This window comes from Cuculus canorus, chromosome 4 (assembly GCF_017976375.1).
Source record: "Cuculus canorus isolate bCucCan1 chromosome 4, bCucCan1.pri, whole genome shotgun sequence".
In the NCBI taxonomy this organism is placed as follows: Eukaryota; Metazoa; Chordata; class Aves; order Cuculiformes; family Cuculidae; genus Cuculus; species Cuculus canorus.
The window spans coordinates 39,072,485-39,098,409 of NC_071404.1; the positions used below are offsets into that span (position 1 = coordinate 39,072,485).

General features: G+C 37.0%; 1 protein-coding gene across 2 annotated transcripts in view; it reads left to right on the top strand.

Annotated features, from left to right (window-relative positions):
* HPGD (15-hydroxyprostaglandin dehydrogenase) overlaps positions 1-14,548 on the top strand; it is a 57,023-nt gene extending 42,475 nt beyond the window's left edge. Inside the window, exons 5-6 of one of the 2 annotated variants that reach the window (XR_008449582.1) lie at positions 12,625-12,820; positions 14,337-14,548. Coding sequence is in view for 1 of the 2 variants with exons in the window: in XM_054064728.1 (XP_053920703.1) it covers positions 12,625-12,752 (128 nt within the window). In the remaining variant the exon portion in view is untranslated. Of the gene's footprint in view, positions 1-12,624 lie in introns of both variants that reach the window. The other variant, XM_054064728.1, reaches the window with a different exon arrangement.
* Positions 14,549-25,925: the final 11,377 nt, after the last annotated feature.

A 25,925-nucleotide genomic window follows, 5' to 3' on the forward strand; every position in this document is an offset into this window, starting at 1 on the left:
CATTTTTCAAAACATTCAGGAAAAATCATTGAACTGCAGGAACTATGGAATTAAAGAATGAGGTGGCCAGAGAAGGAATAAACTATTTTTTTTTTTTGTTGAACATGATAACGGTTTGAATTCTCAAGAATTAAGTGTGAAATACAACATGATAAACATGTGGTTGAGTCAAAACTCAATAACAAGATACTTATTTAAACTTTAGAATTAAAAAAGTCTTTACAAAGAATACATGGAGAGAAATATTGAAGAGCATGTATGTAGTATACAAATATAAATGTTAACAAAGTCTCCTGAGAAAGCAGTGAGAGTACTGTTGGTTAAATTGTAAATAAAAGCTGAAAATTATCTATTAATCATAGAAAATAATACACATAGAGATAAACACATACACTATTTGATCTGTACTAAAGAAGAAGGTAAAGTTCTGGAGATTAAATTGTTTTGATTTCTTATCTCAGAAAGGTTAATTTGTTTCACAGACATGGTGTTTGTCTGAGGTTCTTAATCAATCCAGACAAATCTCTAGTTAATTATTAAAATGACTAAAGCTTCTGTGTGTACTTTTTGTAGCTGACATAATGGAAACAGAAATGAAGAGGTTTTTTTAAGTAATTCTGTGAACATACTGTTCAGAGCATAAGAACAGGGACATCCTATGAAATTATTTGACTGTTGAGAAAGGAAGTGTTGCTAAGAAGTTATGTAATTCTGTCTCTGATGCTGGTGTTTCAGTGGTAATGTCCAAAAAAAAAAAGAAAAACAGTCAGGAGTTATGAATTCATATACATGAGATCAAAAATTATTCATCTTTTCAGAAGTTTTTTTGTGCCCAAATACAAGCACACCTCCATCTTATTGCCCAGAGAGTTAGATGGCCTTTCAGTGTCTCCTTATGCACCATACCTAAAAACACCAGATTTTTATTTTTCTCCTATATTTAAAAAGGGTCCAGGACAAAAATTACTTCCTGCATTTATGGTCACAAGGCAAAATAGCCCTGAGCTATGTTCTTAATGACATTCCTTATCTGTTGCAATCTTGGCTTCCTTTTGTTTGCTGGGCTCTTTGGGAATGCTTTGTATGGTAATTACTCTAATCTTGTTCTTTTTCCTAAAACACTTCCACATAAAAAAAACAGATTGCAACGGAGGAGAATTAATTTACACTGTTAGAAACAAATCCAATAAACTAGGAAAATCTATTGATTTCAGTCCCTGGAAATAAGGTAGATCCTGGACTTCAGAAATGACTGTAGTCAGGCAGACAGGAACATTCAGTAGCTGGTTTATGATGCTTGGGGTTTCTAAGCAGAAAAACAGGGATCAAAATTGTTATGAAAGCCTAAAAAGTGGGACAGCATAGTCTTTTCTGTTCCTTCTGCCTACAGGGCAAGGAAATAAAAATTAATAAAGAAGTTACTTGTCTGAAATGCATGCAGCTTCTCGTGCATGTTTTATGAAGGACTTCTCTGGGACACAGACTTTTCAATTAGTCTTTCTGGATCTGTTTTCTCCATTAAAACTAGAAGCAACATGGAGTGAAAGTATTTCCCCCTGCTTTATATAAACAGAGAATTTATCAAAGAGTATACAGGAATTGTCAGACTTCCATATCCTGTCTCTGATAGCAGTCACTATCACTGTCAGAAGAAAGAAAGCGACAGTAATGAGGTACCTCTATCAACATGGAAAGCTGTTCCCACCATGTGAAGTTGATTCATGCCTAGAAGATATCTATCCTCAAAATAAATGTAAAAAATACAAGCAATCTTGCTATCTCTACAAAGCAGCATCTTGTTCTTTAGTCTTTTGGCTTTAAGGTTACATAAAAATTCTTGACCTTCTGGTGTTTTTCCAGAAAAACATCTAATTTCTCCACCACAACAGAAGATCCAATTTCTTGCCCAATTCTATTGCCTAATGATAGAAGACTGTTCTTTTTCCCAGCTGAGACACATGCACTTCTAGTGCAGGATTGCCAAAGGCACCAAATAGAAACAAATTGTACAAAGTTTCTACTCTACAACTACCTTCAAGATAAAGTAATGAGGTTCAAATTATGCAGTGTGTTTGGTCAACATTAAGATTCAGAATAAATTATTATGCAACTTCCTACAGAAATACACTAGTAATATCAAAGCAGTTTCCCTCATATTCTCTACTTTAATCAGTGACTATCTACAGGTCTTTAGTGAAATTAGTGCTGCTTCTCAGCGTCAGACAACATAATTTGGAAAAATAATTCTGACCTTCCTAAAATGCCTCTAATTTTTAACACGTGCTGTGAAACCAATCAAAAGGACAATTTCTTTTATTTTTTTTCCACAGTCCTTGTACTGTCTTTACCTGTAAGAAGCTGCGTTTTTTTCAAAGTAATCTCAAATGTGAATTGAAAAAAAAATTGAAAGTGGAGTTTTTTTTAATGAAAGTGTTGAATATTCCTACTGGGAAAACTGCAAAGAAGATTCACCATAAAATAAGTTTAAATAATTTTTATAATAATATTGTCCTTTGTAAACTCCTTTAACTTTCAAAAAGCTTCAAAAAATGTTATTCTCTGATCTTTGAGGTGACATAAATCTACTTCTCTGTGAAGAACTCATAGTTTTCAAATAAGATAATGAAAAGTTACAATGAAAATGTGCTCTTGTTTTGAGTGGGAAATAAGTGACCTAGTAGGGCATTTAGATGAAACTTTGGAGTGAGTTTTCATCTTGCAGTCTCCTTAATATAAGCTTATGTTCCTCTTGTTGCTGAGTGTTATTACATCCAATAATTAGAACGTTAGTACCAGATTTCAAAGTTAACTTCTTTCTTTATCTTTGGTATCCAGTCCTTCTATGCAATTCAAAAAAACTATAGACAGACCTGCTGGATTAGATGATCAAGTGTCCTTTAACACAGGATGTTCTTTATTGAAAGGATTTGGTATAGTTTGTTCTTAAAAAATGCACCATATTGGCAAATATTACTTTCTTCACAGATTTCACTATTAAGAAGCTTTCACATATTTAAATATTAATTTTATTTTATACATTTCTCCTTGTTTTCTTGGGTCTAGCTCACTGGATTATACTGAATATAATAAATCCTCTTATTCTTTGTACATGCAAAAACATAAGCAACTACAAGCTGATTTTTGCTTTTTTTCTTGTTTTTTTCCTGATACTTTTCTGAACTAATAATGAATATGAGGACAGAGATGAAGGCCATATCACAGCTGAGTGTAAGAAGAGGGACAGCAAAGACAGAGGCCACCAAGTGCTCTTAAAGGGAAATATCTCACAGTCAGTATGAAATACACTGCGAACCAGTGTATCTCATTGCACAGAGAAAATTACTTCCAAAATAACTTACACTGCCAATTATACTGTTTAATAAATAATTAGTAACTGACTAATCTATTGCAATTTTCCAAGCTAAAAACAATGTGAAGACTTATTACACAACAGAAAGAGGGTAAATATAATGTTTATATTATTTGCTTGTAGTAATGTAATTTTACGTTCAATGTGCGTGCAGAATTAGATAAATAAAAATAGTAGATTATATTAAAAAAAGAATTTAAACAATACTGTTCAGTCTTTTGGGATGTTGGATATCCACATAATTTTCTCCATAAGTATTTTGATTAATTCAGGATACCCACAAAGGACAGTATTACTATGAATCACCTTGAGTCTGTCTGGCTTTCGCAAGGCCACAGGAATGTTCCCACTCTGAAACACACACTTAGTTGGAAGGAACTAATCAGCAATTTAGAGTAGAAGAAATACACAATAGACTCCATCTGCTTGAGAGCTAAGTGCTTTTTAGGTACTTGGCTCAACAGTAAATTGTAATTTTTCTGTGATTTCTCTGCCTTACTAAGAACTTGAAATATCTTTAGCATAGTGACAACTGGATTCTCATCTCCCTTTCTCTCTTCTTCTTTCCCCTCTCTTATCTCTCTGTGTCCAACAATGTAAACTTTGTTGCCTATATGATGTTGTTAACTATTGCCTGAGAAATATTATCCAGGAATTCTAAAATTTTTCCAGTTAAATTATTCAAGCTGCAAGCTTTCCACAAAGGAATGTTTCTACCACTAATACAGAAGTGTAATGGTACCTAGCATACCCCATTATTTCCAGAACACTAATGGGTTAAATTTTAATATGTTATGGTGGAGGCTAGTAGCACAGAGCAGTCTAGTCATCCCACAACAAAAAAAGAACACTGCATTGCAACACAGACTTCTCTGAACAGCCTGTACAATCATCAGTAGATATCACGTCAATGCTAAGTAAGTAGAATTGACACAACCTTTGCTAGAAGGTATGGAGAAAGATGTCTCAACTTGGGAAAACTTGCATAGTTTTCTTGAGTAATGTTCAGTTTTAGGAAGTACAATTGATATAAGGCTTACCAGTTCGACCTGGGAAAGAGACAAATATAACGCGTGTACTCAAAACTGAAAGAGAAGTTAATCTGTTTCAGTGCCATAGAAGTAGCATGCAATAAATAGATAAGTGTGAGAAATGAAAACAAAGTATTTCATAGAATTATAGAATCATAGAATAGTTTGGGTTGGAAGCAACCTTGATCATCTAGGTCCAACTCCCCTGCCATGGACATGCAGAGACATCCCACTAGATCAGGCTGCCCAAGGCCCCATTCAACCTGGACTTGAACACCTCCACCACCTCCCTGGGCAACTTGTTCCAGTGTCCCACCACTCTCAAGGTTAAGAAGTTCTTCCTAATGTCTAGTCTAAATCTGCCCCTCTCCAGTTTATACCCATTCCCCCTCATCCTATCCCCACAAGCCTTTATGACTAGCCCCTCTCCAGTTTTCCTGTAGCCCCCTTTAGGTACTGGAAGGTCACTAAAAGATCTCTGAGCCTACTTTTCTCCAGGCTGAACAGTTATTCCTTCCTTGTTCTTCCCCCAGCTTTCATGGCCGAGTGCAAACGTCATATGGTGTGGAATATCCCTTTGGTCATCGGAGTCAGATGTCCTAGCTGTGTCCCCTACCAACTTCTTGTGCACTCCCAGGCTGTTCACTGAGAGAAACAGAAGAGGCCTTAACAGTCTGTAAGCACTGCTGAGCAATAATTTAAACACCTTTGTATTTTCAAGACTGTTTGGACACAAATACAAAACATGGCACCATACAAGCGACTATGAAGAAAATTAACTCTCTACCAGCCAGAACTAGTACACTTATGCACACACATACAGAAAAAGTAAACAGAACAAACAAAATACTTCAACACTATATAGGTCAAATATGCCTTCGGAGACAGCTCAGCCCAATTTATAAACCAGACTAGTATAAGCCATGAAAAGAGAAAAAACTCAAAAAGGAGGAGTAGAGGCTCTCCACTTTCCACTTAAGGAAAGTGAAACGTTATCACATGCTAAGGGGAGGTGTGCATTTTACAGCCTTTTTTGTAGATTAATTTTTCCTGTGAACAGAGACATATACAGACATAAAACAAAGAGTGCTCTTAAGATTTTAAGTCAATTGTTTTTTTGGAGAGGAGGAATTTAGTGAACATTTAAGAGTGCACACACCGAATTGGAGATATCTGAGCACTGAAAGAGATGATGAGTTGCAAGAGTACTTCTGAGTTCACAGATACAAAGACATTTTCCCCATGGCTCAGGGAAATCCTGTTCACAAAGACAAATAGGAAAGCTGAGAAAAATGTTCGACTGTTGTTTGTCTGAATGATGACCTCAAAGCAGGTACAGGGTCAGCAAGAAATCAATAATGCAGAAGATTAATTGCATTGAATATTACAGCACTTTTTCTTTGTTATTGAGGAAAAAAAAACCCACAGCTTAATAGCATGCATTGAAAACATTAGTTTTACATAACTCTGATGAGACGAGTGTGTGAGTGTTAAATGCAGAGTCCAGCATAGCTTTTATTCTGGAAATGTTTGAGAAGTACGTCTTGGTCCACTTAAACACCTGATACTAGAAAAAAGAAATGAATAAAGAATTTTTTAAAAATCAAGCACATGAACAAACACAGCCAGTAAAAGTGTCTTTGGGCCTTGCTTTCTTGACTCTCACAGCTGGCAGAGTAGCATGAAGTCCCAGTTAAAATGATTTGGCAGGTATGCAAAAACTAGTGTAAATGGAGGAGAAAACAGGTCTATTCTGCGGAGAACAAAATTGTTTTCCCATTCAGTGAATCTACTTCAAAGTGGCTTTCCTGTTATCTGAGTAATTAGCCACTTTAAATACTATAAATTAAAAATATTTTTTATTGGCAAAGTCATTTAACACACAGTAAGTAATTGAAGGAAATGGCCAGCAATTCTCAAGTGTAAAACAACAGCACTAAGGTCAGCTGCAGCAGTAGCAACAGCAGTAAAGTTTGTTGCTTTATCTTGGCACTAGACTGTGCCAATATCCACAACAGTGACAAGTCAATGTGCATCTACCAAGTCATCTCTTACAAAGCTCTTGCTTTTATGATATTCTCGGTTCCTTGTACTGCTTCCCCAGTATCGATGGCAAGTGCTGGTATGCTGCAAACAAAACTGAAAATGTCTATTAATGTTTATTAGCAGCTACTCTTTATTTCAAAGGATGAATCATCTCTTGGCTCCCTGAAACTCTGAGTTAATCTTAGCCACTCCTGCACTGACTCATACTCGCTATTACTACTGTTATGGGGACTCCCGTGAGATATTCCAGTCCATTTTACTAGTGCCATAACACATATCTGATTCACATCAAATCACATGTTGACAGTGAGCACAGTATGATCCCAGGATGTACAGGACAATGGAAACATGAAATCAGAAATACGAAATATTTCTGTTAAATTATTAGTAAACTGGACAAGGTACTCGATCATTCTCAACAATACATTGCTGCTTGAGTACTTTAGATCAAATTAGAAGGTATAAGACCCCTACAAAGCACTAAGGAAATAGAGAAGGAAATCATTCACTTGCAAGCAGGACATCATTGATCAGTATATTACTCATCCATGCTTTTGTCTCAAGATGAAAAAAAACCAAAAGTGGGGGGAATGCACTAGGACCTCTAGGGACCATTTTCAGCATTGAAGTTTCTCTGGAACCTTGAAGAACCTATTGTAAATGTGTGCACATCTGGTAATATCTCCACTAAAGGATGTTGCTCTGAGCCTACAACTATCATATGTGACAGGTGCTTATAAAAAGATCCAGAGCAAGTAAAGATTATCAGGGCTCCACACACTAGTCTTTACAACTCCAGAGCTACCTTACTAGAAGCATTTAAAATAAAAGGTGCCTTTCCTTAAACCTGTTACTTAAATACACATTTGCTAAGGATTTCAGAAACAATAGAAGTAACAATGCAGTAGCATGATCCCTTAATGGACTATTTATCTTTTGTGGAGTTGCTTTTTTGTTTGTTTTTTTTTTTCCCCATGATATTTCTCCTTCCTGTTCCTCCCACTAGCTTTTGACACTAGGAAGCTGAATAGGAGAATAATCCATGGGGCCATCAATATACAAGCTAGAGAGGTTATCTGAATTAAAACATACTCCTGAAGTTGTTCAGTCTGTGAAGTACAGAACCCTTGGAACAGTTATTCTAATTGAAATTATCTGAATCTAAAAATGACAAAATAAAACAAAACAACCTCTTTCCAATTTTTATTGGACATGGAGTTGGGAAGAAAAGAGAGAGTGAAGAAATAACTTCTTACCCTTGATTACAAAAATATATTTTTCCCTACTCCTTATATCTCCTTTTAGTCAACAAAATGTCAAAAATTTACTACTGAATTTAATGCAAAGTGTGATTATCAGACAAGATCCTTCCATCCAGACTCAACTTCCATTGAGTCTGATGTGCTGTTCTATGCAAGGACTATATGCCTCTCATAGTCTGGATCTCCCAATAATCGTTTACATGCAGCATTCTTTATAGCCTGCCAAAGGATAATCCAGGCAGGAGAATTGTTTATGCAGACTTGTTGCTTTGAAAATCTCACCTTAGAAACCATGTCAAAAAGAAACTAGAATATAGGAAGGTTTAAGTTACTTAATGAGTTAGTAAACTACATAATAATTAACAAGGGTAAAATCCTGTTCAGAGCAGAGATGATTGTCATACTCTAAGAAGGGCTCCTTCTGAAATCTCTGGACTTTGCCTTTTTTTATTATTATTTTTAAAGTCTTTTTTTGTTCCTATAACTTATCCATAAATGCATCTGCCTTTCTGACATTTCTAACATGCCTCTTATCCCCACCTGCCCCCACCCATACACTACAGTTGGTTTTTTTCAGAAAAGGCTTTCTAAGCCTTCCTTCTCTTCATTTTGCTCCAGTACCTACTTTTATTAACTATTCTGATGTTTTTTCCTTAAAGATTTTTAAGTTGTTTCTTTTTACTCTTTTAAATTCATATCTTCAAATCTCCTGTAAAACAAGCTTTCCATGTTTTTTGATCCAAAATTCTTTTTACAAGGTCTCTGGACTGGGAAGACTACTGCTTCTCTCCTTACAGCACATAGCTTCCCCCTTCAATTTTCTCTCTCTTATTTTTTGATGAAGCTTTTGCCATCTGAACAGACAAGAACATATGCGATGCTGAAGAATAAAAATTAAATGGGCCAAATGAAACAAAATAGCAAATGTAATGTAAACTCGGCCAAGTCTTGCAATAATGTAGAACATAAATGAGAATGCAGTCCATACAGAAGAATTAAATAATAAAAATCAAAACTGATTTTAAAAAGGTGTAAGAATCCAGACCACACAGAAATTGAGTAAGGCAAACCAGGATTTTCTCAATCTACCTTAGCCATCTTCAAAATTTTAAATTAAAGAAACAAATTATTTCTCATATTTAATTTACCTTTTTCTTCTACCTGCACAAAGCCAAGATAAATCTGTCCAGTTAAACTCAGCGAGAATTGTTGTGACCTTGATGATGGATCTGTAATAATTTTGTTGTATAGATAACTATGGTTTCACTGACGAGACATTCAACTAATGAACAGCAATTCTTTTGTAAGTGATAAAACCATCACTATCACTGCTAAATGAGACAAGAAAGGACAGCTGTAAGTTTGATTAAAATTCAACGGCCTATTTTAGCTTGCAGCTGTGCGGGACTTGAATTTCAATGCTCCATTAAGTATCAACACCGAGGTAAGGAAGTAGTAGGGTTTTTTTAAATAAATAATCCTATCTCCAACATCCATATGGTTTTTGAACATAAAAGTCTAACCCTTTTATAAAGCTTTCATTGGCCAAAGCAAGTTACTCCATTTTCTACCACATCCTGCCAGTACTAATTCCAGTTTAATTCCTCCTCTATACAATTTAAATACCCAAACTATTTTTATGACTCGCTAATAATGGAATGCAAGGTATATGGTATCTGTCATGGCTGATGTGTCATGTTTGGCTTGGCTAACAGTTTTCAGCCAAGTAAACTCAATGCATGTTTGTTATCTCTATGTATCTTTGATTGTAAATTCCTCAGGGCAGTGACTGAGACCTCAACAAGGTATTGAAATCTACTAAACAAACAACAGTTAACCTGTACAGTAAGTTTCCATGACTTCACTGATTGCCAAACACTTTTCACCACAATAATTGCCAGCCAACTAGGGAAGTTCCTGAACGTTGTATCAGCTTCAGTAGCTGATATAAATTTAAGCAGCATGCTGAATCTGTTTGATAATCTCAGTAACCCAAATCTTACTGGGCACCAAAAGACTAAACGTATTTGCATCAAATCACTTATTGTTGGGATTAACCAAATGTATTCTTTGTTGGCTATGTTCCATACACTGGCAAGGCATTCTTTTCATCATATCTCAATAGACTTACTGAGATGCACAACACACAAACCAGCCCTATCAGCATCAGTAGCATGCCTGTGTAAAGCACTAAAAGTCTCAGCACTTCCCAGAAACTCATACAGATTTGGCTGTGCCAGCCAGATAAGAAGGAGGCCAAAATGACAAAGATAAACTTGCTAGGCCTCCAAGATCGTAGCGTAGTTTTTCTGCACTGCTGCAACACAGCAAAGTTTTCAATAAGCACCATTACACTTTACATAGCAATGATAGATGATTCCTTCTTAGTGAAGCTCCTCTCAATTTTTTCCACTTTCCCATAGCTGCAGTCAAATCAAATGGTAGGAAATATAATGTGTGCATTAAATTTGGAGCAAAACAGTTTACAAGTAAATCAACAGCATTTTAAAATACAGTTGAGTTTCTGTTACACTGTCAGGTTGCCTTTTGTAGCAATCATGTCGTTCCCAAGAACCAAACCCCAAGAAACGTTCTATGACTTCTACTTCAATGACAATTCTACAAATAAAATCAATAGAAATAATACATCAGATATTCAGTATGCTCTAAGTGTCCTATTTGGGCAAGGCATGCTGACCATGGTTTGAACTTTGTTCTTTTCCAGCTGTATATTTGCCTTTTCAGGTACTTGTGAACACAAGAGGGGGAAGCATACTTATATTTCCACTTCCAAGACACTCTACAGTCACATACATTACTTGACAAGTGTTTAACCTCCAGTCCCTTTGCCTTTCCACCTTCCTTGTTTTGAAGTGGTTTCAGTATTTTTCTTATAATGATACCATTAGTGTAGGTAGAACCAAGCTAATTCCACAAATGTACTAAAAAAACACAAAAAACCACACATGGAATATTTGTAAATCACAGTTTCTATTATTTGAAAGCATAATCCTGCATTTCTGCGTTGATATGGCAAATACTTTTTTTTTTTTGCTTTAAACAAATTAAAGATAGTCTTATGCAATTCTGTGGTATTTGAATTTGCCTACTTCCTCAATGTGGTTCCAGATTGCCTTTCCTTTTCCTAGTAACTTCAGGTAGCCTTTTTGTTTCATGACCTTGCAGAGTCACATTTGAAATCCATCTTGAATTACAGACAGATAAAGCTCTTCTACATTCAAAGGTACAAATAATAAATTCTCCACTATTTATACAGTTTTCGGAAAGTCCGAAGATTTAGTGTAAGAGGAGAACAGAGTGTTAAACAAAAACTGTGTAGGCAGATTACTCTTTCTATTTAAAAAAAAACCAAACCAAAACAGAGGTTGTTCCTAATTTCTCTTGCTGCAAAGTCCCCAAAAAAGCAATGTGGCAGAACATACTTTACCATCTCATAATATCGAAAAAGGCATGTACATCTGAAAAAATAAACTCTTTGACTATCTCTCAGCTCTGTTCAAAACAATACCTACATGCATTGTGAAAGTCCTTTTTGGAAATTCCTGGACTAAAGAATCTAATTCTGTCCGGATTTTTCCATGAAGCAGTGATGACAGACACCTCTAGAAAGCCTCCCAGTTACATTTTCAAGCCCTTTGCAGATGCAGCAGTGGCTCCTGTATAAAGTACAAAGTTCTCAAGGGACATCTGCTGGAGACTCTCTAAAACAACATGTACAAAAAGCTTTGGTTTTGTCAAAATACTGTTCTGTGATTTTGGTATTTTTCAACACTTTTATAATGAAATAGCAAGCTTTTCTAGCATTTCCTTATGAGATTTGTACCATATCTCTAAAAGTAAGTAGTTTTAAATCAGGATATGGATTGTGGGTGCACATGAAATTACACTCCCTGATGGTCCAGAGAGTTTTGCTGTATGAAACATACTGCAGCAGAATTCACACCAATATAAGCACTTACAATAGGTACCTCATTAAACTGAGAAGAGGCATTAATTAAAACCCTCAACTAACTTGAAAGGGGGGAAATCCACCCCCCCCAAAAAAAACCTGTCAGCCTCATCTTGAAAAACTTAAAAGCCTATAGTATTAAAGGTAGCTGGAATTTTGTTCCTTAACATTAAACCAAATTATATTCTCATCATAGAAATCTCTATTCAGTGTGTTTTGATGACAAATCTTGACCTTGATTCTACCTTCGAGCTAAAAGATACAAAGATTTCTCATCATCTTTGGTGTTCCCTCCCCATATACTATCTAAACAGACGTCTCATCGTTCAGAGTCCTTATGCTTTCTAGCCACAAAAGGGCAAGAAAGTAGTTACATATATTTTTTTAAAATCATACTAAAACTCAGTGGTAATGGAAGTTACTAAAGCTTTGTATCACTCAGGATTTTACTAACTACAATAATAAAACTTACTCATTAATTATTTTGTAGTTATAACTGGCTAGGTTATCACAATACTGCTTTATGCAAAACAATTTATTTCAGAAAAGTTAAAAAAATGCACCTACATCACCATCTTGTGGAAAGTACCCATTCTGCAGTGACTGGGCTGCCTTTACTGGATCAAATGCCATTTCAAAAGGAAATTTCCTTTTCTTTTGATATGTTGCTCTTATCTGTTAGACACGTAAACATTTTTTTAATAGGACAGTACCAATATAACTTGAACTCAACTTCCTACATTAGAACATACATAGGATGAGATAGATCCTGCAACAAACTTGCAGTCTGAAGCACAACTCAGCTGAAACCAGTTAGTGATGGAGGAAAAATCATCTCACACTGAGTGCATCTCAGTGACCAACTTGTTGAATGTTCTCGTTTTCCAGAACCAGCTTTGTAAAATCCCTATTCTTTCCCTTACATTTTAATCTTTAAATGCTCAGCAGGTTCAATAAGGCCTCCAGTACCATCTGTACAACATTTCTCGCCCTCAGAGAAGCTGTCACTGAGCAGAATTCATGGCCAGACTGGGACCAGCTCTGCAGTGATTATGAAGGAAGCACCTGTGTGAAAGCTCTAAATCACTCTTTACAGGTTAAAACACAATTCCTCCCCGCTATATCCTTTAAAAACCACAAGGTATGTATTTTTCACTCAGGGCTGATAAGTAATCATTATTCATTTACACTCAGTAACAGGTAGATTCAGTGAAAGAATAACAACATTTCTAATTTTCTATTGATCTGAATTTCACTATATTGAGATTAATAATGTTGAAGGAACCACCCATAAAAGTCAAAAAAGCAAAATACCTCAATACAGGGTAAAAAAATTTACAGCATAAACTATAACTGCAGCAAAACTAATGTTGGAATCAAGACTGAAGTGTTGCAAATGTTCTGTGATGCCTCTGTTATGGGCTGTCAGTTCGATACATTTAGCAAACACATAATCAAGTCTTCCACACTTTCACCTGGAGCCACTCTATTCTCACATTAATCTCCCTAATTCTTCTCTCTTATCCCTTTCTATCACACTTCCACAGGCCGCTACAAGTATGACTGTCTTGATGAGTGCTACATGCCCCAAATAGGTCTAAGAAAATACTTCTACATTCTTGAGGTGATGAAGATTATTCAGTATTTTCTTAAGACAGCATTACTTTATTGTCACCAGCAGGAAGACTACCGAAATCTGAATGCCACAAAAGAGGCCATTTGGGTATTTTTTGCCCTCAAAACATGAACAAGCCAGCTTTTGTCTATCATGCATGGGGCAAAGGAGATTACTGGGTAAAGCAGGGTGGGAGACCAACAATAGGATGGAATATGTTTTACTTGAGTGAAAACTGCAACGAGACTATTCTCAGTTATGATGAACTACTGACAAAGACAGATAACCCCTATGCCTACTCCAGACCATAAATATCACTTACCACTGGAAGAGCAAAGAGAAATTAGATGTTGGTAATCCAAGAATTCAAATATGTGGCATAGCAATTAACTGCCATGATACAGCATTTTAAAGACATTGATAGAGATAAAGAGATTTCGAAGTTGTAATAAAATTCTGTCCACTCAGGATGGTAGACTTCAGAATTAGAGAAAAAAACCCCGAATTTTCTGACTGAAAGTAGAACCACAAGCTGTCAAGGCTTTTATGGTAAGAGTTGACATAAAATTAAATTTACACGCATGCTTGCAACATATCTGACCACATGACTGAAGAAGGGGTCAATTTCCAGTCACAAAAAGCAGCTTGGTTTTGTTGCAATCATGTGCTTAAACAACAAAGACAAACCTACCAACCACTCTTTCCCAAAACAACTGTTTAGTTGAATAGGAAACTTCGTTGCATTCATTTCTTTCACAGCTCCCAGGCTGAGCTGGAGCTTGCATTAGCACAGTTCTATCAAAAAGATGCTTTTTTTTTATCCTGTAAATATAAGATCATCTTCTGCATAGCCTATTAAATATGCCTGGTTTTGCAAATCCGTTAAAATGGAGAAGTCAATGTGCTTAAAAACAGAGTGAAAATGGAAAATTTCTGCTTCCACAGAGAAGTATTACATTATTTTTTTAAAAAAACAGTAAGTATAAAGCTACTTAGATATTTTTGATTATAGAAAATAGCTCTAAACATTTGTTTATTTAAGGATGTGAATTAGCTCCTGCACATTCTGGTCTCCTTTTCTGCCTTCTCTCTTCAATGAGAGCAGCAGCAGCACCACCACCACCACATTCTTGGCCCAATTCAGAAACCCTGATCTCCACCTCCTGCATTTCCAGTTGCAAGAAACGAGAACAAAATTAATAATAAATTGTATGTAATGTATTTCTTTTTAATAAATAACTATTATGCAATTAATAGTACATGTGATATTCTTTAGCAGCTCAAGCCTGTGAAGATATTTTCTTAGAGACCTTTTCGGGAATGTACTGTTATCCAGGTTAAGTTAACAATCAGTTTGGGATTTTGGGTGCAAGAGAGGAAAGAGAAGGGGATATAGAATTTGGGAGAGTTTCAAATGGAGATAGAATAAATCCAGGTAAAAGTGTGAAAAACTCTGAAAACACCTTTTTATCAAATTTCAATAAATGATAACATATATGAAAATAACTACTTAATAGAAGCGTTCTAACTTCTCAAATATGTATACACAAAAATGTATATGTACACATTAACAGTGGTAGGCCTAACACCAAACATATATCCTGTACCTTAATAAGCCAACTATCTCTGTACCTGTCTTGACCAACATATAACGTGCATTAGTAGTATACATATATATATCTCTTCAGCAAATCATTTCCACTTCAGATACTGAACTTGGCACAAGAACAATAAGGTTGGAAAAGAGCTAGACACTGCTCTGGACATGCTATAAATATATTGCATACTCGCCTGTCAAATAACTCTAGCAAGGATCTCATGCCTGTATGGACATACTGGGATACCTCAGGCATTTGCAATATGTTGTCATGAACTCATTTTTTTTTCTGTGATATAGATTTAAACAAATATATGTTGTCATATATTAGTCTCTTTGCATTATCATAAATAAATGAAATTTTAAGGTTGTTCTAAAGATTAAGGATGGAAATATAAAATGTTGAGCTAATATTTTTGTCACAATTCCAGTTTTTAAAAAATAAGTATGTACCACGTGAGGAAGGACTGGGGTAAAGTGCTCAGTAAACCAAGATCCTCTCAGGTGAAGTCCAAGAACAAGTAATGAAAATATAAAATATAAAATTAATTTTAATAAATCTAGAAGGAGGCCAACTCAATTCTCAATAAAATTAGACTGGCAACAGATTTACATCTAACTGTTTGTACCTTGTGACTTACTCTTTGATTTAACATTCTTTGTAAGACATGATTATTTTAGTAGGGCAGAACATATCTGCTTTCATGTGTGTCTGTTTGTATTACTGTAGTGATAAATAAAAAGATACATAATATATGTATGGAATTAATATACTTGCCAAATATTTCATATTAATTCTCAGTACCAAGATACCTAATCAGAGTAATGGATGTCTGACTTTGTGAAGAGGTATTAACCTGTTTCACGTTAATGACTTTAATGGCTTTAATGGCTTTAATGGCTTTAAGGCCATGTGATCATTTTTCAGTGTTTTTTAATATAAATAAATATTTTGGAAGAATTCAGTGAGTTGATGGTATTGTGGGGGCAGCCTCCAAACACCCAACCAGTAACTAGATTGAGGGCACTTAATCACAGGCTTGAGTGCAATGTTTCCAAAACATATAAGCCAAGAATGAATATCCAAGAATAATGCTACCTGTTACAATAGGTCTTTTTTTTTTTCCTACTTTTAAAACTAGTTCAGGGTATCTTTAATGCTTTCCTTTAATTTAGAACAGAAGAGAATTAAGTTGCTGTGCTACAAAGAGTAAACAGTGACAGCTGATTGCAAAGGCATCCCACAAGACAAATCCTGACTGCCACACCTGCACTCAGCACTGAGGAAGGCTACTCAGAAGCCGGATGAACAACAGCTTTTGTTATGCAGCCTCAGTGGTCTCAAAACTGCGGACAGAAACATATGGGTAGCATATCAGCACTGAAAATGACAGGTCTGCAAATGTGCAGCATCCTCCTGATGGCCATTATTATTCTATAAACTCAGTTTTTTTATATAAAAAAATCTGAAGATCTATTTTTATTGCTTTAAAGCTGGACATCAGAAATCACTTTAATACTTCAGAGCTATCAACTCAGTGTGTCTGAAAAGACCACTGCTCCATGATCTGTTCAGTAAGGGGTTTATATTAGTTCACAATTTCTCTCTTTAATGTAAACATCCACCTTCAGGGGATTTTATGTCCCTTATCCCCACAGTACACTTGAATAATTTTTAGAAGATACTTGGGAAGTCATAGAAGTTTTATATATGCATATCAAGGTAAGAATAACCACTTTCATGTAAGTAAAAGTAGAATATATTGTGAAAAGCTGTAGACATAAAGAGAGCTAGATATTTCTGGACTGTTTTAGGGCCTTGACTTTGCATTTATTCATATGTGTATCTAGGGAAAATTCCTACTTTCTACATGTTGCTTCTATTAATGGCACGATAGTACACATTTACAATTCCTTCAATGTTATATCGTTGGACACTGAACAGTTTTTTGGATGCACAAATCAGGGACCTTCTTTAAAGAATTTCTTTTTAAAGCATTCCTCCTAAAAGTTATGATTTTTTTGTGCTCATGTCCAAAAAGATAGATTGAGTCTTTGAATTCTCCTAAATCTGTGGCACTTTAAGAAAGTGTTAATTGTATAGTTTTATTCACAGAGTAATGGGTTACTGCACAAGATAGTTTTGCCACGGATTTGAGTGGTGCAGTATTAGGCCTTAGAAGAGAAGTCATTCCTGCCTTTTCTCAAGATTCAAAAGTTTTACTGGCAGTTTTCTTACAAGAGTCTCATTTTTGCACATTATAGAATGTTTACAATGTTTAGCATTCATTAATGTAGTAGTTAAGTATATGCTACAATGTTAATTTATTTAGATACTACTTAAAAGAGATAAGATGATCACAGTATTTTATGCACAATACCTATCTAAACTGTCTGTCCAAGACAAAGTCTATTATAGACCGAAATGATTATTCTTCTCATAATCTTTATTCTCTCTACATCAGCAAATCTAGTTCTCAAATTACTTTCAATTTTAGTTCAAATTAGTTTCTACATAAGCAAATCATTTCAGTGCAGCCTGAAAAAAACATAAAGAGCTGTGAAAGGAAAAACAACAATAGACCAAACAACAGTGTTAATTCTGAATCACACTTAACATCCTGAAATGTGTTTTCCCTGCAGCCCACTCCCTCCATTTTTTTCAGTGTTGGCTATAATTTCCGCAGGTGGCCAGAAAATGTATCACACTGAACACTTGCACATCTGTATCCCTGAAAAAATTTACAAACATTCTCACTGTCTCACTAATGCTCCTCCTTTGAGCCAAGGATATTCTTATGTAGTAGTGATACACACATGTCAATCAAAAATATTAAAAACTAATTAGTTGAATTAAGGACTGTACAAGAGCTCTAAAACTTTAAAGAAAATCCAACATGCTATTACCCCAAATACAGAACTTTCTATTAATATACTCTTAGATACCATTCACTCACTATGACCTGCTGCAGACTTCTTTACACGTAACAAAGAGTTAAACTTGTGAGTATCAGTACTTCAACTACCTTATAAACTTCTGCACGACTGACAGGGTCATAAAAACTCTGTTCATCACTAGTAAATCACTCTATTTTAATAGTACTAGCATAAATCCAAATGATAACAGTTACTGTCTAGATGTGATGTAACTGAGGTCAGCGCTTGGATCCATATGTTTTAGTGCATGGTTATTTCTACGCATATTTAAAACTTTGGAGTCATACGAAAATAATGAGGCTGCAAAGGAAGAAGAGTAAAGTTCTATTTGTAATTTGCCTGTATGCCCAATACAAAGCATCTGTGCATAAACAGAAAAACAGGTCCCTTATAGCAGAGCAAGTTTAAACTTCATATTTAAAGGTTTATTTTCAGCAGGGTGAAAGGAAGCACAGAGTATAAAAAAACAGCAGTTTCATAAGCCAACATCAAACTGACTTGCACTGCTATCCTGCTCTGCCTCAGTATAGGCAACTGATCAGTAGATTGCACGACAAATAAAGATGTGTGATTTCAAGGGGTCTACAGAATAGAAAGTACAGGACGCTGTATCTCAGTTCTGGAAAGAAAACGAAACAGCCATATTGAACACAGACAAAGCAATTCAATCAACACCACAAACTACAAAAAGCCTTTGAACATGCACCAATCGATTGCAGAAATGCTATTGTGTAATTTAGATGGGGGAAAAAAATGTGACTATTTGCTGGAGTGCTGCATTCCACATCATGTGGACAGGGGAAAAGGGATAGAGAAAAGGGGGGGAGACCAAAGTAGTTTTTCCATCTGTACTCTCTCTGGTAGGGAACTGAGGATGTGATTTCCATGTTGCTGATGGAGATAGTCATATCAAATATCCTTGAAAAAGTTTCTGAAAAGATACTTGTCTCTATAACTTATTTCACTGCCCAGTATTGTATAGGAAAGCACTGTGGAATATGTAGGCAGAACTTAAAGGGATTTGTCAATTTGGTTTCATTTAACTGTTCTGTTTTTAACTTAATAGAATCATGCTGGTGTACCACTGAGATGGTACTTCTACCATGAGTTTATTGTGCAACTACATTATTACAACCAACAAATGGAGCTAAAGATCACAATGAAGAATGTAACTGATTTTATGTCAAATCACCTGTTAGATTGCAAGATTGTTTTGATAGCATCTGCTTTCTTTTTTGTGTCCATAAAGTACATAAGGCAACAAAGACTGGTACATTTTATAGGATCCGAGAACACTCATAGAAGAAAAAAAACCACACATAAAACCATGATTTCTGGAGTCCTTATTTTTGTAACAAAACCAAAACTTCTCTGAAAAAAAAAAAAAGGAAAACACCACTTTGCCCAGAAGTTTCTTCACACACCTAGAAAATTCCCTGTAAGCAGAAGTGGAATGTGTCAGAGAACAGAGAGAATCAATTGCTTTCAAATATATTTTTGAAAAAAAGAAAAATGTAATTTCTTTTGCTCTCAAGTTTACACATAGGATCGTGGTATTTTCAATAGGTTCTGTATGTCTCAGAGTACCACATCTCAGACACAAAACCACTGCATAAAATACTTTTGCCAAATGGCATTTCCACCTTTCTTCCCAAAATACATTTTGTTTATAAAATAATTAAAAAAACGAACAAACTCCTAGCCCTTCAGTGTTTTGCTCACTCACCAATCTCACCAAGCTGGCAGGCACCCTTCCATACCAGATCTTACAAGCTGTAAGGATTTGAGACAGTCTCCAAGGACAAACTCTAGAAGGAGGCCCCAGTTAAAATATTGGCAGCACATAAATTTGTCTTCTTAATGGCAACCACTTTACATTGTTTAGCACATTTAGCAGGATTTAAAGATGAATCTAGCACTGTTACAAACTCTCAGAAAAAGCTTATGAGGTGGAGGGGAAAAAAATGGTGAGAGATGAAGCACACAATCACTGCCAGCGGCTCTTGAGCAAGCACTGCAAAAGCAGGTGAAAAAAAATCTAGTGACAGTGAAGAGCCTGATGACGGCTCTGGGTCTGCTTCCCTTATTCAACTGTTTCCACTTATATTCACTTCTGCATCTGTTGTATATTTAGGGATGTTTTTATTAGTAGCTTTGGATCCATTTAAGCAGGTGAGCATGTGTTGAAAAGACAACTAAAAAAATGAGACTATAAAAAGAAAATATAAAGCAGTTCAGAGAGAAGATGATCAAATCCTCTGCAAATTAAGGCATCTACATTGTAATTGGGTCTACGCTGTATCAAGCAATAGTTTAATTTTAAAGTAAACCAAGGAAAAGTAATTTGATGCAAATAATCTCTCTTGGCAAGGACTGCCCAAGATGGATCACAGAAAATATACATACATACCGCATGTATCAATCATACAATGATGTTCGTTAAGCAGCTTTCCCTCCATATTCCCACCGTTCTACATTAAGATATTATTTAAAACGGTATTTATATGTTGACAGAAGTCTCAAGTCAGGAAATCATCTGATCCAAGTGCATAGTTTTGGGAAGATGAGATAATTCCAAACAAAATGCCTTTCCTGAATAGGAATCTTTGAGGGAAGGTGGGAGGTGGGGGTGTGCAGGTTGGGGGAGAGAAAGTAACTGCAGCGTTATCTCCAAACTACTTCTTATCTTCTGGGTTACATGAAAAGAGTTTGGGGTTTTGCGTTTGGTTTTTTTTTTTACTTATAACCTTATTTTAATACCTTAATTGCTGGTTAGGACAATACGCAGTGTTATGTTTGGGGCTATATGTGAAAATATTAAAATAAATTAAAACAATAAATTTCCTTTGTCCTGCTGAGAGCACTTAATTCTGACAGGAACTGTGAAGGACTCCACATTTCAATAAATTATAATGTCACTTCTAAAGAGTTGAGAGGTGCTGCAGAACCGCTTAAGCACTTAACCATCTCCTTCCTCAAAGGAAAACAAAGGAATCCAAACATCTGTACCAAGGTGTAGTTACATGATACATTGTCTTGTCTTCAGTTAGAAAATGCAGTTTAAGATGTTCCCATGCGTGACTCCATCCACTCCTTTAAGCTGCTCCCTGAAATGAGCCAATTTTAGAAAACTCACATTGGAAAAAAATCATCTTGGGGGCTAACATGTTTTACCTACAGTAAGATACCTCTCTCTATTTTGGATCACAGATTAAAACACTCTCTAAATTACAAGTACCTACACATTACTGGAAGGGAGACTTTCTTTTAAAACACACGTGGTGATGATAATCCAGAGGAAACTGCCTGGGCCACATTGACATAATGCCCATGAAACTCAGGTCTAGCCACCAGGGAGCTCACAGAGACACATATTACTTACCCTTTGCTTTCCCCAAGACTGCTTACCTTATTACTGTATGTATAACGCAATAACAAGTGGAAAGTTTTGTGAAGCAGGAAAAAAAAAATGCTCCTTATGTGAATTATTCTACAGAGTGGTGGTTAGAACAATCCCTGGGAGTGGAGACACATATTTACATTCCCGCAGCTGAGGAAACTACTGTATGTCATAAGCCATAATACAAAAGGCAAGTTGTGTCACTGATCTTGCAAGCAGATCAGTGCAGTAAGCAGGCACTAAGGACATCTATCATATTGAGCCCTCAAGGAAGTCAGTGTAAATGAGGTGGGTAGTTTTGGATACTGATTGGGTGAAATGAGTCTCAGAACAGGTTAGGACTGGACACAAATAGATGTACAACTCTATGGAGATCTGGACAAACTATGTTTTAATTTTAATGTCTCTTTGGAATTCTGGTGTCTTTGAGAGACAGCTTTGTACCTAATAATTCTAATATGATGTGATTAGGAATTCTAATATGATGTCAAGTTTCTTCATATTTAGTCTAACAGCTCCTTTGAATCTTCCTGTGATTCTAATTTATAAGGCAACATCTTGTTCAAAACACAAAAGTGAGACAAAACACACTTGAAGCTACTAAAAAAAAATGCAGATGGATGCATTTTTAACACAATAAATATATGGAAGAGAATATATCATGATTTAATTTTATCAAAGAAAACAATTCAGTTCTTGAAAGATATATGAATAATAAACACATATGCCAAAAACATCAACACATCTCTAAGCATAGACTGTTTTTTTTCCTGAAAAACAGCAGAAAATATTTCTCTCTGAAAATGTATTGTAATAGTCTGCAATCCCACAAATTAGGCAGATGCTTGTTATTTTGTACAAGCTACAGTCACACAGTAAAATAAGACGATAGAGTATATATGTGAAATTCATTTGCCACCAGCTGAATGCTAGCCTCATGAGAGGAAACGCATTTGTTTTCGGGTTTTTTTCTCACATTTGGCAAATTTACAGACAACCTCTGGAATGTTAAATTGGTCAGATTTAACACAAACAACATTTTGCAAAATGAATTGTTGGGAGGACAGGGCACAGCACAAACATTCAAACTACTCATGGGTAGTAGCAACATGTAACCTAGTAACTACTCATAAGTATTGTCTATGGGACAGATCAGCTCTAACCTAAATCAAAATAGGAAAAGTATACACCATAGGGGACACTAAGTCCACGTTACCAACTGTTTCACCTTAAAGAGCTAGGCTTACAGATGTGTAATGATTACCAAGATAGACATAGTCCTACAAAAATTGCCTTTCCCTTCATCACAAGACTTCATTTTTGCTGTAACATACTTTCTGAGCTCCTTCACTTCTTGCCGATTGCCCTGCCTGGTGCGTCTATACTCATCTTACGTGTTCCAATTCTAGGCCAAGTGACCAGGTAAAAGCCACTATAAAAGACTTGTATTGGGCATAAAATTAATTATCCTCTAGTCCAGCATTAAATATTTATACAAAATTGAGCATGAAATCATCATAAGCATTACAATATAATCATAGCATAATTTCAGCTGGAAAAGACCTTCAAGATCATTGAGTCCAATCATCAATCCAGCCCTGCTAAGTCCGCCACTAGACCATGTCCTCAGGTACGACATGTCTTTTAAACACCTCCCAGGGATGGTGTTACCTGCACAGCCTATTCCAATGCTTGACAACCCTTTCAGTAAAGAAATTTCTCCTAATATCCAACCTAGATGTCTCCTGGTGCATCTTGAGGTCATTTCCCCTTGTTCTGTCACTAGCTGTCAGAAAGAAATGACCAACTCCCACTTTACTATAACTTCCTTTCAGATAGTTGTAGAGAGCAATAAAATCTCTCCTCAGTCTCCTTTACCCCAGACTAAACCACCCCAGTTCCCTCATCCACTCTCATAAGGCTTATGCTGTAAACCCTTCATCAGCTTTGTTGCTCTTCTTTGGACATGATTCAGCACCTGTATGACCTTCTTTAAGATAGGGGCCCAAAACTGAACAATGTGTTCAAGGTGCAGCCTCGCCAGCGCCAAGTACAGGGAAAGTCCTGCTAGCCATACTATTCCTCATGCAGATCAGGATTCTGTTGGCCTTCTTGGCGACCTGGACACACTGTTGGCTCATATTCAGCCAACTATCAACCAACACCCCCAGGCCCTTCTCCTCCAGGCAGATTTTCAGCCACTCCTCTCCAAGCCTGTAGCATTACATGAGGTTGTTGTGACCCAAGTGCAGGACCTGGCACTTGGCCTTTTGAAGCTCACGCAATTGGCCTCAGCCCACTGATCCAGCCTGTCCAGGTCACTCCTTAGAGCCTGCCTGTGCTCAGGCAGATCAACACTGCCACCCAATTTAGTATCATCTGCAAACTTACTGAGGGTGCTCTCAATTCCCTTGCACATGTCATTGATAAAGACACTGAACAGAACTGGCCCCAGTACTGAGTCGTGGGGAACACCACTTGTGACTGGCCGCCAGCTGGATTTAACTTCATTCACCCCAATCATCTGTGCCCAGCCATCCAGCCACTGTTGTACCCAGTGATGCATATGCCCATCCAGGCCATGAGTTGCCAGGTTCTCTAGGTCAATACTGTGAGACACAGTGTCAAAGGCCTTACTAAAGTCCAGGCAGACAATGCCCACAGCCTTCCCTTCATCCACTAGGCAGGTCATCTGGTCATAGAAAGAGATCTGGTTAGTGAAGCAGCACCTGCCCTTTCTGAACCCATGATGGCTGGGCCTGATCACCTGGTTGTCTTGCATGTGCCGCGTGATGGCACCCAAGATGATTTGCTCCATAGACTTCTGTGGCACCAAGGTCAGACTGACAGGTCTATAGCTCCCTGGTTCCTCCTTCTGGATGTTTTTACAGATGAGTGTCACATTTGCAATCCTCCAGTCAACTGGCATCTCCCTGGTTAGCCAGGACTGCTGATAAATGATGGAAAGTGGCTTGGTGAGCACTTCTGCCAGCTTCCTCAGGAAGGATCCTTGAGTGGATCCCATCTGGACCCATAGACTTGTGTATATCTAGATTATGTAACAGGTCACTAACCATCACCTCACCGATTATAGAGGCTTCATTGTGCTTCCCATCTCTGTCTTCCTGCTGAGTGGACTGTGTACCCAGAGTACTACTGGTTTTCTTACTAAAGACTGAGGCAAAGAAGACATTAAGTACCTCAGCCTTTTCCTTGCATCCAATAAAGCATGGAGATTCTCCTTAGTCCTCCTTTTGTCTTTAATGTATTTACAGAAACATTTTTTTATTGTCTTTAACAGCAGTAGCCAGGTTAAGTTACAGCTGGGCTTTGGCTTTATAGTTTTTTTCCCTGCATAGCCTCACAGCAACCTTGTAGTCCTCCTGAGTTGCCCGATCATTCTTCAAAAGACTATAAACTCTTTTCTTCTGAGCTGTAGCCAAAGCTCTCTTTTCAGCCTGACTGGTCTTCTTCCCTGTGGGCTCATTTTTTGGCACATGAGGATTGCCTGCTCTTGTGCCTTTAAGATTTCCTTCTTGAAGAGTGTCCAGCTTTCATGGACTCCTTTACCCTTCAGGATTACCTCCCAAGGGACTCTGCCAACCAAGTCCATAAACAGGCCAAAGCCTGCCCACTGTGCAAGATAGCAGTTCTGCTACCTCCTCTCCTTACTTCTCCAAGAATTGAAAACTCCATCATTTCATGATCACTGGGCCCAAGATGACCTTCAGCCATGACATCCCCCCACAAGGCCCTCTCTGTTCACAAAGAGCAGGTCCAGCAGGGTGCTTTCCCTCAAAGGTTCCTTCACTAGCTGTGTCAGGAAAATGTCTTCCACACACTCCAGGAACCTTTGGGACTGTTCCCTCTTTGCTGTGTGGTATTTCCAGCAGACACTCGGGAAGTTAAAGTCCTCCACGAGTACAACAGGAAACCAATGTGAGACTTCTCATAGCTGCCTATGGAATATTTTATCTTTTTATCCTGGTTGGATGGTCTTTAACAAACTCTCACCACACCTGCCTTGTTTGCCTTCCCCTTGATTCTCATCCATCACTACAGCTAAGCTCTAGACAGCTGATGCATTCCCTAACATACAAGGCCACTCTACTGTCTATCTTTCCTTGCCTATCATTTCTGAGGAGCTTATACCCATCCATTCCAGCACTCCAGTTATATGAATCACCCCATCACATTTCTGTGAAGGCGACTATATTATAGATCCCCTGTGCACAACAGCTTCCAGTTCCTCCTGTTAATCGCCCACACTGCGTGAATTAGTGTAGATGCACTTCAGTTGGGCTAATGGCTCTGCCACCTTTTTGCAGGGAGAAGGCCCAATCCCTACCTGGCCATTTTCAGGACTTCCATTGGTTACTAACTCATCAGTAACTCTTGTGTCTTTGTGGCCACACAGATCTCCATCCCCAACTTCTACTGAGATGGAACACTGAAGAATGTCACTAGCGTACCATCCCACAAATGTCAGCACTTCATCAACAGCTTTATCTCCAGTGAGTCTGCTGGTATCATAGAATCATAGAATCACCAGGTTGGAAAGGACTCACTGGATCATCGAGTCCAACCATTCCTAACACTCCCTTAAACCATGTCCCTAAGCACTTCATCAAACACCTCCAGTGAAGGTGACTCGACCACCTCCCTGGGCAGTCTGTTCCAGTGCCCAATGACTCTTT